Source organism: Kogia breviceps, chromosome 3 (genome assembly GCF_026419965.1).
Source record: "Kogia breviceps isolate mKogBre1 chromosome 3, mKogBre1 haplotype 1, whole genome shotgun sequence".
Classification (NCBI taxonomy): Eukaryota; Metazoa; Chordata; class Mammalia; order Artiodactyla; family Physeteridae; genus Kogia; species Kogia breviceps.
The window spans coordinates 164,596,677-164,613,794 of NC_081312.1; the positions used below are offsets into that span (position 1 = coordinate 164,596,677).

At 43.5% G+C, this 17,118-nt stretch overlaps 1 protein-coding gene across 1 annotated transcript in view; it reads right to left on the reverse strand.

Annotated features, from left to right (window-relative positions):
* Window positions 1–16,809, reverse strand: part of ITIH5 (inter-alpha-trypsin inhibitor heavy chain 5) — a 76,800-nt gene extending 59,991 nt beyond the window's left edge. The window contains exons 1-2 of the mRNA XM_059056564.2: window positions 16,608–16,809; window positions 7,541–7,585 (exon numbers count right to left, since the gene is read on the reverse strand). Of these exons, the coding sequence (XP_058912547.1) occupies window positions 7,541–7,585; window positions 16,608–16,697 (135 nt within the window). The 5' untranslated portion in view covers window positions 16,698–16,809. The remainder of the gene's footprint in view (window positions 1–7,540; window positions 7,586–16,607) is intronic.
* Window positions 16,810–17,118: the final 309 nt, after the last annotated feature.

Here is a 17,118-nt window from a genome sequence, read left to right on the forward strand (position 1 = left end):
AGACATTTGAGTTTACAACCTTACTTTAGTGTGAGTTGCCCTTGAGCTGGATTTAGTCATTTTGTTAATTATTTCAAACTCTATGCTCTTTCTGACCTCTACGTGCTTTATTGGTTTTGTTTTGGGAACTGGACTTCTGCATATTAGAAATACCCTTGAAATGAAGAAGTTATAGTAAAAGCTATCAAGACAAATATAAAGAAAAAGAAACACTCAAGTCCAATCACCTCGCTTTACCAGTGTTAAGACCAGGATAGGGTACTTGCCCCTGATCACACAGGTGGGAGGTAAGAAATCCAGCATGAGAATATGGAGTTGCTGACTTCCAATCCTGCCTCTTCTGTAAAAGGATTCCAGAGGTGGCCTGGCTGATCAAGGCTTTTCCCAGCGGTCACTGTTAGACAGCCAGTAAAATACAGAACTGTCAAAGCATAGTATATGTAATGCTGATTCAATTCAAAAGTTACCTGTAAACCTCAGTTATCGCCCCCATTAAGTTGTAAACACTCCAGACAGGGCAGGGAGCTGAATCCATTCTGCACTAGTGCCACATTCTGACATTTTCTAAAAATTTTTTTTCTTTTTGGTTGCACCACACAGCTTGCAGGATCTTAGCTCCCTGACCAGGGATTGAACCCACACCCCCTGCCATGGAAGTACGGAGTCCTAACCACTGGACCACCAGGGAATTCGCAGCCCCCCCCCAATTTTTTTCTTATCAACTTATCACTTCTTTACACAAAAGTCGAGTACTACTAGGGAAAAAATCTTGTTAAGTTTGCGTCTTTGATAAACAGAGCACACAGCCCTAGCTGCAAGGCGTTCCAAACAAAACTGAGCTTCTTCCATAAAGAGTCCTTGCCCTGTACTACTTCTAAAGTATTTAAAGGTCTTCTGCACTTGGTACCCTTGAGATTATCTTTGATGTCATGTTGATTTGTTCTCATTTGTGAGATAATTATCACTTAAAATCTCACTGCAATTAAAATGTGAAAATTAGAAGATGCCTGACAAAATGCTAAGTTTGACTACTATGGTATCTTCTTCTGCCTTAAGATTATGGATGTAGCAGAATTTTCCACAACACTACATCAAGAGGAAGCACAGTTTATGGTTTGTAGCCCCAAGAGACAGGCTGAGAAAAGTTTCAAGAAACTATTTTAGTTTTACTGCTTCTGTCCAGTTAGTGTTTTCCCACAGGAGCCCTTGTGTTATTTACATGTATAGCCCTTGCCTTTCCGTGACGGGGATGTCTGCTGAATATCTATTAACATCAATTACGTGCAACTCTACCCCCCCCCATCCCCGAAAGCTACCCATCCCTTCCCCTGCCCGTCCTGGCCTGTAAACACGTGGAAAACAGGGGCCATGACTTACTCCTTTTTTCTCATCCACAGCTCTCAGCAGAGAATCAAAATCAAAAACATCTGTACAACTGAATTTTCTGAATCTTGAACAATTAGAGAAAAATATACATCCTCCAAAGGGAAATAGTAATAAAGTAGTATTTCAGAAGCACGACTCTAAATTCTATGACGGATTGGGAAGAAATATTACACACGATCTGTTCTCTCAAGGTGCGGTGGGAAGAAAGTGCAAAAAATAGAAACACAGGAAGAGATAGGGAGATATATGTATTTACTTTTTCTTATTGGAGTATAGTTGCTTTACAATGTTGTGTCAGTTTCTGCTGCACAGCAAAGTGAATCAGCTATACGTATACATATATCCCCTCTTTTTTGGATTTCCTTCCCATTTAGGTCACCACAGAGGACTGAGTAGAGTCCCCTGTGCTATACAGTAAGTTCTCATTAGTCATCTATTTTATACATAGTAGTGTATATATGTCAATCCCAATGTCCCAATTCATCCCACCCTTCTCCTTTCCCCCTTGGTATCCATATGTTTATTCTCTACGTCTGTTTCTCTATTTCTGCTTTGCAAATTAGATCATCTATACCATTTTTCTAGATTCCACATATATGCGTTAATGTATGATATTTGTTTTTCTCCTTCTGACTTACTTCACTCTGTATGACAGTCTCTAGGTCCATTCACGTCTCTGCAACTGACACAATTTCATTCCTTTTTATGACTGAGTAATATTTACTTATTGACTAGAAGACTTTCCAGAGCTCATAGGAAGAGAAAACAGTGAAGACCATAAAAGTAAGAAAAGGCTTTTAAAGAGATGTAGAATTTATATGTGGTGAAAGAAAACAAAAAGAATATTCTAAAAACACACAAGACATAAAAATGGGAATGAACCATAGCCCATTCCTGGCACAAGAATAGTGCAGTTTAGTTAGAAAGGAGGGCACATGGGGTGAAGAATATTGGCCAGGTACATAAAATCGTGAGGAGATGCACCACCCCAAGGCCAAGCACAGAACCTGGAATGGGAGAAGTTTACGAAAATGTATCATTAACAGAGAGGACATAAAACTGTGGTCTCGGTTTTTCCCAAAGCACAGTTCTTAAAAATCCAACACGCTTTCCATATTTGCATTCAACTCAGTATTTTGTTTAGGGATGTGGGCTGGAAAACAGGGGGCAGAAATCAAGTCTTCCTGTGACATAATAATGTCTTCATTATCTTTCCTGCAAAAGCGAAACAGATGGAAAAGCATTTTTAGGCAGGGAGTGTCTTAATTAGCTGCCTGGAGGACCAGAGGTTTCTGTGTGACTCACGTGAGCCACGTAAGATCAATCCACCCAAAAGACATCCTGAATCCCCCGAGATGCCATCTGGAACTGTGACAGGGGAGTGTTTGCCACAGCCTTTGCCAAGAGCCAGGTCTCTTCCCAGAAGACTTACCTTCTGCTGTTTTATCCTGGTCTAAGAGTTCTCTGTGGACCACTGGAACAAATCAGCCCAAAGGTGGGAGAGAACCTCAGAAACAACCTCATCAGCTCCTCTCACTTTATGGAGCTTGGCAACTGGCTGAGTCCAGTCCAGAGATCTTTACTAAACCTGAATGTTTCTTCTTTCTGAGAAAAACACAGCTCTTGCTGTTATTACACGAAGCAGAGGACTTCAGACAGGGCACCTCCCTGATAACTGTATTTACCACCTTGGGGAAATAATTTTCCTCCTGTAGACAGAGGGTGTCATCGGCTCTGAATCGCCTATTTGCAGTAATACATTCTACAGGGCAATATTTCATTATGTTTAGAGAGCAAACACAAAATGCAATGATCATCTTTATGCAGAAAAAAAATTCCATTCTGTATACGCCCTAAAACAGATAAACCATGAAGCCAGAGTTGGGAGCAGGGAGACAGACATGTATGTAGCTAGCTCTCAGGGAGGTAATGGTGCCCAGCACCACACTACCTGCTGAACTGACTATATTTTCTTATTTTCTATATTCTTGATGCTCTGGCATTTGGGGCTTTGATCTTGGAGAGGCTGCTCCCCCCAGGGCCGGCTGATTCCTAGAGATAGCAAATGACGCCCCTGCGAGCACACCTTCGAGATACAACCAATCAGCACAGAGCCCTCTACCCCAACCACCTCCTTTACCAAGCTCTCATACACCAACCAGTATCCCCCCTGCCCCATAGCACCCCAGGACCAGGTACCCGACCACTGGGGACCATCCCTGTAGCCCAGAGACTGCCAACATTATTCCAACTACCCAATCCTAAGCTGACGCAGCATGCCTAACCTGACTCATCAATTTCTTCCTCTAAAAACCCCAATAAGGCTCTTGGCTGCATTCTCTCTCCATCCCTGATGCCCCCCGACTGACCCGGTGCTCCCCACATAGCGCTGCCATGCCTCTCATCCCTCGGGACCTCTGAGTATAAACTTCCTCCTCTGTGAAGATCATTTCTGTGTCTGTGTGTCTCACCACATCTGCTCAAACCACATCCCAGCTACATATTTTAGAATATCTTCTAGGAAGGGGATGCCAAGACACAGCCCCTGCCATCGGAGGTTAAAGGATGGCAGTGAACTATTTTAGGAAAACAGGCCAGTAGCTGGTAAGCACCATGGAGACTCAGAAAAAAAAGATACTCCTGTTTTTCAAAACATACACATTTTTGGTGTCTGTGATACCAGAGAGCTTCCTTAAAAGGGTATCTACTTAATTCAGAATAAAATCAAGCAAATCCCCAGGGGTCCATGAGCTGGCAGTGATAGGAGGGTACCAGCTGTGGCCACCACGTCCTCTTCATTAATCAGAGTAGAGAACATGCAGATTAGTGTGGTACGGCTAGAACAGAAAATACCAGGAGACTCGGGTAAACGAGGGCTACATAGGCAGGCAGGAGCCAGATCACAAGGGGCCATGGATGTCCTCAGAGTTAATCCTACAGGTGATACAAAGTCACTGAAGACATTTGCAAAAGAGAGTGATGCACCAGACCTAAGCTGGAAAGATCATTCTGGTACTGTTTGGATGGGTAAATAAAGTCCACATTACAAAATTATAATACATGCATCAATAAAAGTGAGGCTTTTAACATTACTAGATTTCTAAGAAAATTTAAGAGATTGTATAAAACAGTCTAAGCCAAAGGGCCAAGGACATCTTTTTAACCAAGAATGAAACCTTGAAGGGTATAAAGAACAGATAAACTTATTTATTACTCAGGAACGTAAAGTTTTTATATGGCAACTATACTATATACAAAGTTAACAGACAAAGAACAGATTTAGGGGAGAACTCTTCCAATTCAGAAGACAGAGTGTGTATAGCACACAAAGATCTCCTACATACTGACAATTAGGGGATTAAAAAAACACAATAGAAAAATGGGTGCAGAAAAAATTTCACAGAAGAACGACTCTGAATGGCCAATAAATACATGGCGAAAAGTCCAAACTCAGGGAAATGCACATTAAAGAACAATGAGGTATCACTTTAAATCTAAGAGACTGACGAATCAAAAGGAGTAATTATAGCACTGCTGGCAGAAATGTACATATTCATCACTGCTGATAGAAATGAAATTACGACAGAAGGTACTAGGTGTAGTCAAAAAGTAGTCTGACCACATCTATCAAAATTAAAAGTGTATGTGCACTCTGACTCAGCAATCCTCTTACTGAAAATCTCAGCCATAGAATTAAAAGCACCCACATGTTAGAAAAAAATTTTTTTGCAGCAGCATTTACAGGGGCAAAAAAGTTGGAAAAATATTGAAAGCTCATCAATAGTAGAATGCTTGATAAACCATCGTGTGCCAACAACCTGTAATATTTTTCACCATCTAAAAGAATGGATAGAGGTAGGCCAGGTGAGGCACTGTTGAGTGAAAATAGTAAGAAATAGAAAAATACAATCAGGTGAGAAGGCAGTTGTGTGTGTAAGTGACAAGCACAGACTCAGAAGCTAGACTGCTGGGACTCAAAATCCTGGTTCAAACACCTCTTTCGGAAAGTGTAATCTTGGACAAGTCACTCAACCTCTCTGAACCTCGGTTTTCTCATCTGTAAAATGTCTCTGTATTTGGCTGAGCTATGACACATGAGGCGCTCAGGACAATGGCTGGCACGTGGCCAGCATCCAGGGAACAGTAGCTGTGGCTACATGGTACCACTGTCTGAAAGCAAATCTGAGAACTCTCATACATGCCAATGTACACGAGGGTCTCCCACCTGCCTCTGCCAAGTTGTTTTTCTCATGGCATCTTCTCTATTCCTAACACACTTAACCATTTATTTATTGACTGTGTCTATCTCTGCCCCGCTTTAGAATTCAAGCTCTATGAAAGACAGGGTCTTTTGCCTGTTTCGTTCATTGCTGTATTCCCAATGCCTTGAACATTTCTGGGCAGATAGTAAGGATTCAAAAAAATACTTGTTGGGAATTCCCTGGCAGTCCAGTGGTTAGGACTCAGTGCTTTCACTGCAAGCAGCACGGGTTCAATCCCTGGTCAGGGAACTAAGATCCCACAAGCCGCGTGGCTTGGCCAAAACCAAACCAAACCAAAACAAAACCTTGTTGAATGAATGAATATGTGTATCTATGTCTTGCTGGGAGACTACTGTCCATGAGTCTGGTATTTCTGCACATTTTCGGGGCAGAGGCACTGGTTACCTCTGTTTTGTACTACATTTTCCAGGATACTTGTATAATGAACAGCTTGGGAAGAGAGAGCTGGGGTTTCCCTTCAGAGCAAAGGGCAGGTTGGCTTAAAGTCCAGAATAACAAAGAGAATGTCTCCATCCAGGGCAAAGATCAGGCAGGCTTAGCGCTCATTACAAAAGACTCAGGTTCCCTAAGCTTAGCGTTTCTCTCTCTTTTTTTTTTTTGACTAATATTTATTGGAGTATGGTTGATTCACAATGCTGTGCTAGTTTCTGCTGTACAGCAAAGTGAATCAGTTATAGCTATCCACATATCCACTCTTTTTTAGATTCTTCTCCCATATAGGTCATCATAGAGTGTTGAGTAGAGTTCCCTGTGCTATACAGTACCTCTCTTGTGATAAAGCCAACCACGCGTGTAGGTGTTGCCTGGCCCTCTCTGTATCACTACATGAGAACTGAGCTGGAGGAAAGGCACCAACCCTGCCACTCTGACTTCTGCTCTTACTGTGAGTAATAAATCACCCTTCATCTCTGGCCCAGGAGTCTCCCGTTTTGTGCCAGCATCCATGAAACAGCAACAGACTAGCTTATTGGCCTGTAAGTAGGGTAAAAATCTAGACTCTTCGCAATTCTTGACCCATCTATGTTCACTTATGTCTGTGTACGATGATGTGAACATGGACAAAAACATGAGACAATGAGGTTAGCAAACCTGGGGTATGGGGAGTCGGGATTGGGAGGATAGGAGAAGGGAGGGGAGCAAGAGGCCATGCAGAAAACGATGAGAATACAAAGTCCTGGTCCAAATAAAGATGGGAATGATTGTGACATTGGTCATGGTCAATCCAGCCTTGACTCGACCACCAGCCAGAAGTGCGGAGGCCTTGCGTAAATGGCTCATTCCTGAGGATGTACAGAGGGATCCATAGCCTCAGAGCCTGAAGGTGTGTCTCCACATTTTGATATGTCATGGCACACACAGTAGGAAGGAAGGACTGAGATCATTTCAGATAAATTCTTAGAATCCTGAACATCTGCCCAAGTTCCATCTGGAAACCTCCAGCATGCACTGAGAGCCTGGACCAACTTCCATTACACAAAGCTTTAATCTACAAATGTGAATTCTCTGCTTGCTTTAGCTGTTTACTTCACAACACAGCCTTTATTTCTTGTGTAAGAACATCATAAAAAAGTAAAGATTCACTTAGGTGTTGGGCTTTTTTTCTAAGAAGTTCTTTGAAAACTTCACACTTTGTCCTTACAGTTCTACTGCAATAATCAGGTCTCTTTTCAGAAAAAAAATCCACTTAAAGAAAGCCTTATAAAAGCCTATAAAAGAAAGCCTTACAGAAGGCTTTCTGTTTCATGTTCGATTTCTTCTACATGCAATTTATAAGCTTTGGGGGAGCTGCGAACATGGTTATTCCCTGGTTCAAAATACACAGAATAGCCAGGGGAACAGATTTTTAAGAGAATAAACGTGAACGTACGTACCAGCCTCTGCAACAGCCTGACTTGCCTTGGGACCCTGAGTGCAACCTAGAAGAAGAAAAGAGACATGAAAAATGATCGTGAGGTCATTCTCATGTGAGTTACACGAGGGGGGTTAAAACCAATTCAAATTCACGCAAAGGGTTTTCCATCCTGAAAAGCAGTTTTGACCTGTAACCAGGGAGCATCCAGGCCAGGATTAGAATTCATCCCTCTCAGACCTGGCTGACTGCTGAACCCACGATGTCACACCCCCTCCTCACCTGAGGGTTCTTACATCTGTTAGGGGAAGACAGATGAAATGGCCAGGACAGAGTTCATTAGAATATCTGTTTTCGGTTTCTATTCACTTTTGGCTTGAAAATCGGCTCTTTGCTGTTGTGTCTGCTACAATGAGTAAACCTGTCAGCTCAACTCTGATGGGCTCATTTACTGCTCTCAAAACTCCAGGAAACTCTGGAAGCAAAACTGAACTTACCTTGAACTTTCTTACTGTGTTTTCTGTGGATGATTTGTTATACTTTCCCACATGCAGAGGAGGGGCAGGGGACAGTAATAACATCCTTACTTTAAAAAATCATATAAAAATTAACCAGCCCCTCTGGATTAATTTAAAAGTCCTAGCTGGTTGCTGATTATTTCTCATGACACACCACTGTTTAAAGAACAGAAGTGTTAACTACTGCTGCTGTGAGTGATGAACTGGCCTTTCTGGAGGGCAGTTTGACAGTGTCAATCACAGACTTGGAAAATATGCTTAGACTGTATGCATGCCTTTTTCAACAGCTTTATGAGGTATAATTTACAAACAATAAAATCCATTCATTTAAAACAATTCAATGTTTTTTAGTGTATGCACAGAGTTGTGCAATCACCACAACAGTCAATTTAGAACATTTTTATTATCCTAACAGAAAGGCTCCCAACCCCAACCTTTGCCCTGGCCCCAGGCAACCACTAATCTACTTTGTCTCTATGGATTTACTCATTCTGGGCATTTCATATACATGCAATCATACCATATGTGGTCATTTATTACTGGCTTTTTTCACTTAGCATAATCTTGTAGCATTTATCAGCACTTTGTTCTTTTTTACGTCCGAATAATATTCCATTGTCTGGATACACCACATTTTGTTTATCCATTGGCCAACTGATGGACGTTTAGGTTATTTCTACTTTTTGGCTATTATTTATAATGTGGAACTTGAACTCTATGAACATTCACATAGAGTTCTTTGTGTTGGACATACGTTTTCAGTTTCCTCAGGAAGATACCTACAAGTGGAATTCCTGGATCATATGATAAATTTAACTTTTAAGAAATAGATAAACCAGTTTTCAAAGCAGCTGTAACATTTTACATTTCCACCAGTATGCCCTTCTTCTAATTTAGAAATCCTAGTTTCAGAAAAGCATCATATGGGGGAAAAAATCAATAGGAAAAAAAAAAAGAATGTACAAAAAAGTTCTTTGTAACTTTTAAAACAATTGCTAATCATTGGAAATAGCCTAACATATCCTTTAAAAATGGTTTGGTTAACTGTATTATGATACATTGATTAATTAGAATACAGCTATTGAAAATAATAGTATGGGCCTATATTTACTGACATCAATGTTAATTTTACTGGACTTCTGTGCTGTTCACCAAATATTTCTCCAACTCTCTGCCAGAAGGATTGCATTTCCTGGCCCCCTTGTGGGAAGACAGAGCCACGGGACTGGCTCTGGCCAATAAGTTATGAATGTAAGTGGCATCTGTCACTTCTGCGCCAAGGATTTTATCACAGGTGTGAGGTCCTCCAGAACTGCCTCTTCTCACCGGCATAGTAATTAGCAACGTTTGATATGGTCATTGCTCCATCAAGCCCAAGATCACACTTGCTGCACCGACAATCCAAGATGGACAAGTCATACAAGCAAGAAATAAACGTTTGTCATTTAAGTCACTGAGATTTGGGGGTTGTTACCCCAGTACAGCCTGGCCTGTCCTCACTTATACATTCAGACATATTTTAAGTGATTAAATCAGGTAGCAAAACGCTATATTTAACATGACCTCATTTTTGTAAGTGTCTACATGTGTAGAATGTGCCCCAAATGCTAATGGCTGTTACCTTTGAGTGATTACATTCTTCTTCTTTAAACTTTTTTGTACTACCTCAGTGTTGGACAAATTATGGTGTATCATTTCCAAATAGGAAAAAAACAATAAAGATATTTCCATTTTGTAAACTAAAAGTATAACAGAAACTGGTTTAATCACTGTCGTCTCCCCGATCCCTCCTGAAAATAGATAATGCTACTGTAAATTACCATTATTATCCATTAGAGAGTCTCTTATTCTACAGAACATGAAATAGAAAGAATTAGTACAGGATTTAGGTTGACACCCGCCCTGGCTCCATATAAGAACCAAACAATGACGAGGAGGACACTGGTTTCCATTTCTAAAATGACATGGGACGATTGGGACCGTGCAAGGAAAGCCAGAATCTAAGCGTCCTGGGCAAGGTCTCCATCAGGTCTGCAGGCTCAGCTCAGGCCTCTCCCTTCCTAAAGTTGTGGAATAGGCTGGGGACCACTTAAGATAGCCATGGTCAGAAGGGAAGCTCAGCCCTGCTCAGGTATTATGTTCTCTGGTTGATCTAAAGTATTTCTTTGAAGTCTCCTCCTTTGTAAAATAGGTTTTCCAAGAAAAGAAACAAGCATTCAGGAGAACAAGAGAGGTTGGTTTTTCATTTTTGATATGACTATCTGACCTCTCAGGGGGTCACGATGGCTACACTTCAGTCCAAATTTAGACTCAGACTGAACCAGAGTCAAAATTTCCTGGTGCCAGCTAGGATTCGAAGTCAAAATGACAGCAATGTCATCTTCATTGCTTTTAGTTAGGAATTCCTGGTCCCTTTTATTGTTTGAGAGTTTTCGCCTTGCCTTGTAAGAACCTGGGAGGGTGGGTTAAGGAAAGCTAAGTAACCGACTCCATCTTAATGTCAAGGGCTGCCATGAATAGTAATCTCAGAGCATGGACCCCCAAAGAATAGACTTAAGAGATGGCTCCAATAGGATTTTTCGCTCCTACTGAGCTGAGCTTGCTTCTCTAGCATCAGATGTCCAGACCACAGTGTTTATTGAGAAATATCAGCCATGATCTTTGCCATCAAGGACCATACTACCTAACTTGAAAGAAATACACTCAGGAAGACTTAGTAGACAAGGTAATTTTTACAAAGGAAATGGAAAAAAGAAGAGTTCACTATGTTCTCAGATGACCATGAGAGGCTTTACAATGGAGGGATGGCTAGAAGTAGCTGTGTAGGATGTTTGTTGGAGTGGAATGAAAGGGGAAGAGAAATTTAAACAGCATCCCGTTCAATACAGGAACCATGCTGAGAAAAAGCTCACAATCTGCCTCTTTAACTCACATGGACCAAGCAGCATTCCCTACCAGGATGTGCAAGGGTGGCTGAAGACTGCCTTTGCACCAAGAATGTAGCAATAACACCATCAGAGCTGGGGGATTGGAATCTCCATCTACTCCATCATCGGATAGTCCAACCAGAGGTAAAAAAACAGCAGGCACTGCTTAATGTTCGTAATTTGGATAACAGAGATGGTATTTCCCCCCCAGGATCAATCGCAGTGTTGGATCAGGATTGGGAGGGAAGAGAAACACCCTCTGAAAGCATTCCAGAACATCCACGGATGGGAAAGAGCACAGGAAAGGAGAAGAGGAGTGAACCCTAATTCCACCCAGGGTGAGGGATATTGTGAATATGCAGAACAAACACAGGCCCATTAGGGATGGATGCTTTAATGACCCCGGTGCACTGAAAGAGGGACAGAAAGGCAGGGTTCATGCCCTCAGGCTGTACTTAGGCCAGCCTCAGTCACACACCATCAAACAGCTGAAGACATGAGTTCCTAGCGGGCTCTGTGCCAGAACTGTATCTACCTGCTGGGCTTCATCTTCTAAGGGCATTCTGAAAACTTGAAACCAAGAGCCAGGGGCTGAGGAGTCCGCTGCCTCAGAGATCTGATACACGACCTGACAGCAAACCCGTGGCTATAGTCTGGAAAGCACGGGAGCTGCCACCCATCACCTGGACCGAGGACAGTTCGTCTGGGAGGATCCCATCTGGGTAATTCTCAAAAGTTCTCTTCCTTTGGAGAAATGTTGCTGCAGGTTGTCCTGCTATGAACCTCTTGCCATTTGGGGGGCCCATAACCTCAGCAATGGAAGAAGAAACTTCTTTTGGGGGCTGAAATTCCAAACAATTTTCCAGGCAGCTGGAAAAACAAAAACAAAACCCAAACCAACTAACCTTAGGCAAGCCACCTTGTTCCTTTTAACCTGTGAGAAACAAGGGAAATGGATCTGGCTTGTGGGAAGATAATGAGTAGGGTGGGACCACCCCCCAACCCCACAATGAAAGCTCAGGTCTCCATCCTATGGCCCCATTTTCCTAAACGGACCCTCTGCTCCTTAGATACAGAAAGCTTACAGGACCTCCAGCTGGACCTCTGACAGCACGGTGGGCACGGCTGCTTTATGTTAGCGCATCCAGGACTTTGGGAGAGCGTTAGTTAGGAACACGAAGTCACATACAACTCATCACCCAGCTCGCAGACTCCCCCATCCTTCTCCCCACCTCCCCCCAAAGAAACCAGATATGGCTGGCTCTGGTTCGGGAGTGAGTACATCTCTGCAATCTCTCCCATAATACCCTTCTTCCCCATCCAGCCTTAGGACTCCATTGCAACGATCACACCCGTGCACATAAGGGAGACATTATCGAGTGGTCTGGAGCTCAAAGAATCTTTCCTTGACTTTACTTTTCAAAGCGTTAAAAAAAAAAAAAAAAAAAAAAAAAACTGGTCTTGATTTTCTTTGTTTTCCCGAATACAAAGGTTCTGAGTGAGAGACTTTAAAACTGCAGAAATGCTCGATTCAGGGAATTAGAAATGTATCACCACTGTGAGTGTGGTACCAGAAGCCCATGCTGAACACAATCGATGTGCCAGGAGCTACAAATTAAAATCGTATTTAAACAAATTACATTACATTGTAAATATGCAAGTGGCAGTCTTTGGAGGCGTCATTGAGAGCCCAGCTTGGCATTCAGCACCCCTGGGTTCTAATCTAGGCTCTGAAACATCACTCGCGAGCATCACTTTCCCTGGGTGGACTTCCATAGTTCTCCTGGAGCATAAACTCGCTGAGGCCTTCCTTGCAGTGGCAGAGATTCAACCAGGCTGTACATAAATAACCAAAATAGCGAATAGGACCTGAGTGCTTACTATATGTAAGTGCTGTGCCTGAATCAACTCATTTTATCCTCACAATAAACAGGAGCAGAAGCGGGTTTGTTATTTTTTATTTAATAGTTTATTATTGTTTAGAAGCTAATAAAAGGTAAGAGTCAGGATCCTTCACTTGCACGGTCCCTTAACAAACGGTGGTACTCGTAGTGTTTGTCAAAATGTGTCATTTGCTGCGATTTATTTATTCTTCTAAATAAATGTTTATTTTAGCACTTGTAGCATTTAGCATTTTTTTAAGAGGGCTTCGCCCATTATATAAACTTGACTCCTCTCTCAACACTTAGATCCACCCCTGCCTGTGAGGTAGGAACCATTAACAACGCCATCTTGCAGGTGAGGAAACGGAGACCCAGAGAGCTTAAGTTACTTGCCCAAGTACACACAGCCAGTAAGTGATGGGATCCAGATTTGAACCCAGGCAGTCTGGTTCCACTTGGGGTGCTCTTAACCATATACTTTATTGCTTCTTATTATTTTTACATAGAGCTCCTAGCAAACTCTCCCTGACACTCAACACTTGGTGCCTACTATTATTCTGTAACTTAAAAACTGCTTTTGTAATAATGGGAACGCAGCTCCATCCTTAGTTGAAGAAACCGTATCAGTTTGAGGGACTTCCCTGGTGGTCCAGAGGTTAAGAATCTGCCTTACAATGCACGGGACGCAGGTTCGGTCCCTGGTCGGGGAACCAAGATCCCACATGCCGCTGGGCAACTAAGCCTGCGAGCCCGTGTGCCACAACTAGAGAGAAGCCCACGAGCCACAATGAAGACCCGACACAGCCAAAAATAAATAAATATTTAAAAAAGAAGAAACCATATCAATTTGAAAGCAGGCTGATTTTAGACAAGAGTCCTGCTTTTTAATATTGATTTCCTGAAAGATTCTTTCAAAGCTGAATTAGTCTAAGTGTGGTCCATGCATCACCTGCATCAGGATCATCTGGGTCCCACCCAAACCTAGTGGATGGAAATTGATAGGGGTGGGGCATAGGAATCTGAATGTTTAAAGAGCCCCCTGAGTGTATTTCTGCAAGATGAAGTTTGAAAACCACTGCTGATAGTGGGTTTATTACACTATAGGTAACACTGTTTACAGATGAGGTGGAGAGGGAGGAAGGGACTTGAATCTAGGATATTATTAGTAATATTTTCAATTAAAGGTATATAACAAGCTAATAGGCAAGCTGCAACACAAGAATTTCAACACAAGCTAACAGGCAAGTTCAGGTATATTAAAATTTACATATTCATTGACATTTAAACATTGTTCACCAAATACCATATGATATCACTTATATGTGGAATTTAAAACTGGACATAAACGAACCTATCTATGAAACAGAAGAGAATCAGGGACATAGAGAATAGACTGGTGGTCGCCAAGGGGGAGGGATGGTGGGAGAGGTTTGGACTGGGAGTTAGGGATTACCAGATGCCAGCTATTATATACAGAAAGGATAAACAACAAGGTCCTACTGTATAGCACAGGGAAGTATATTCAATATCCTGTGATAAACCATAATGGAAAAGAATATGAAAAAGAATGTAAATATATATGTATAACTGAATCACTTTGCTATACAGCAGAAATTAACAAATTGTAATTCAACTATACTTCAATAAAAAATAAATTTAAAAAATTGTTCACATATAATTTTGAAGACCGTAATTATTGAGACCAGAGCACTAACTGCATTGCCAGGCACCATTCTAAGTTCTAAGTATATTAACTATTTTAATCTTCAAAATCCTTTTAATTAAGTAATCTCATCATCCCCATTCTCAAGATGGGTAAATAGGGGCTCATAGATGTTAATTAACTCCCCAGTAAGTGCAGAGCCAGGATTCAAACCCAGGAAGTCTGGTTCTGGAGCCTGTGCTCTCAAATCCTACACCTTATACACACACACAAATTTTTTGAATAGAATAGGGATAAAAAGGTAAAATCGCAAATTTTCACAGAACTTTATATTTGGAGTCTTTTCTGATTTAGTCATTTTCCAGATGAATAGATAGTGCCGTGAGCTGACGACTGTACGAAGTCACTAAAATGGGCTAAACCTGTGTTCTTCTATTCAGGGAAGTTCAGTGTTAAGCCTACTTGGACTTGCAGATGTCAGAGCTTTAATCCCTCCTCCTAGTTCATAAACAGAATCTTTGTTTCAGTGCTTCCCACATTCTTCTCCCTCCGCCCTCTAAAAAAAGTTTTAGGATCTTTACACTAAATTCCTACCCTCAGCATTTCAGCTGCCCAAGCCTAACAGCAGCCACCAACATTAAGTGCTGACACTGTTCCCAGCACTTTAGGTGTATTAACTATCCAATCCTCATCACCCTGTTCTCTCCCACTTTTCACAGAATTGGAGATTGAAGCACCCAGGACCTTGCTCAGCGTCACAGAGCTGGTAAGTGCCAGAATCAGGAATCGAGCCCAGGCACCAAGTCTATGCCCTTAACCACTGACCAAAACAGCTACCATTTCTTGAGCACCCACTGTATACCAGGTCCTTTACATAAACTAGCAGCTGGATCCTTACAAGTATGCTCAAGAGGAGGTGTGTGCCGTGCTGGTGATGGACAGTAAAGGAAGGCTCAGAGAAGGTAAGCAGCTTGTCCAGGCCCCACAGCTGTAAAGGGCAAAGGAGAGACCAGCCTTTCTCTCTGGATCCGAAGCCTGCATGTTCCTCCCCTACCGCAGAGCCTCCTGGAATTTTTATGGGTTATTCCTCCTGATAGTCCTACAAGAGAATGACCATTTCTTCCATTTCACAGATAAGCACATCCTTGAGGGAGCGTCAGCATGAAAGTAACTACGGGATGTTTAGGTAGATTCTGTTTTCCAGATCTGCTCTTCAAACCAAGGTGCTGGGAAAGGGGACACAAAGTATACTTGCTTATCTCTTCCTCCCATCCTGTGAAAGCATGCTATCAGCTAAACAATTTAAATACGTGTGTGTAAACAGCACCAGGAGACGGCACTGTCTACTTATTTCTCCCTATAAGGTCTGAGCTTTGAAAACTGTTCCAACCTGTTTTATACTCTTCAAAGAGCTTTCCTATCCATGGAGCATGGTACTGAGATTTCATATTTGCAGGTTTCATTCACCTGTGAGGTTAAGCCATTAAAAAAACCCTGGCAGATACACAGAATATTAGCCAGGGTAACTGAGACCCTTTGGTTCTTAATTCTCTGCCCATCATCTGGCCACCTTTAAACTGCTAAAGCATTGATAAGAACCTGATGGAAAGTCGTGTTCTCCCGGTTTTCAGATGGGAAAAGCAGAGGCTTCCAGGAGTTTTTCCTAGATGTGCTTTCTCTCTGGAACAACTAGGAACCGACAGCAACAGCACACTACCCCACACACGAGTCTTAAAGAATCCTGTAGTTAACTTGGGGCTCTGGCTCAGAAATGAACAACAAAAAACTAGCAGAAACCCGCGCAGGTAACAGGAGCCAAGAAGATTTGGTTCTGCAGGACTTTGAAGTGGCAGACACAATTCTGCAAGAAACTTCGCCAGCCAGACGCTCTCCTCGAGGGACCGGTAGATGGGGAAGTTCCCGAGCAGAAGACGGGACAGAGAGGAGGTGGAGGGACGATGTGACAGGAGATGGGGGTGAACCCTCCCTCTCTCGCGTCCGGGAGCCTGTCCGGCAGCCACGCGCCCGAAGGAGGCGGTGGGAAAGGGCGGCAGCCCGCGTCCGGGGCCCGCCTTGGGCCCCCCCGAACTCCACTTACTTGCTCCGAAGTGTCCCCCCAGCTCTGCGCCTCTTCCAGCGACCCCGCGCAGAACGCCAGAGCCAAGCACAGCCCGAGCAGCGGGAGCATGGCGGGGCCGGGGTGGTAGCACCGGGACGCGGCGGGACGCGCGGGGTACAGCGCGGGGTACAGCGCTGGGCTCGCGGCTGCAAACGAGCGCGGCCCCGCCCCCGCGCCCCACAGGTCCCGCCCCCCGCACGCCCCGCCCGGGCCCCTCACCACCACAGACCCCGCCCCACCGCGCACCCCTCCCCAGCCCCGCCTCCGCGCCCTCCGGCCCCTCCCCGGCGCCCTTCGGTCCCGCCCCCTCGCCCCTCCGGCCCTGCACTCCCGCGAGACCCCGCCTCCGGCCCAGAACTCCCGCGAGACCCTCCCCCGTCCTGCCCCGCGCCGCTGCACCCGCGCCGTGTACCCCCCGTCCCAGAGCGCACAGCTCACACCCCCTCCCTTGTCCCCTTCCCCACCACCCATAAACCCCGCCCCTCCCTCG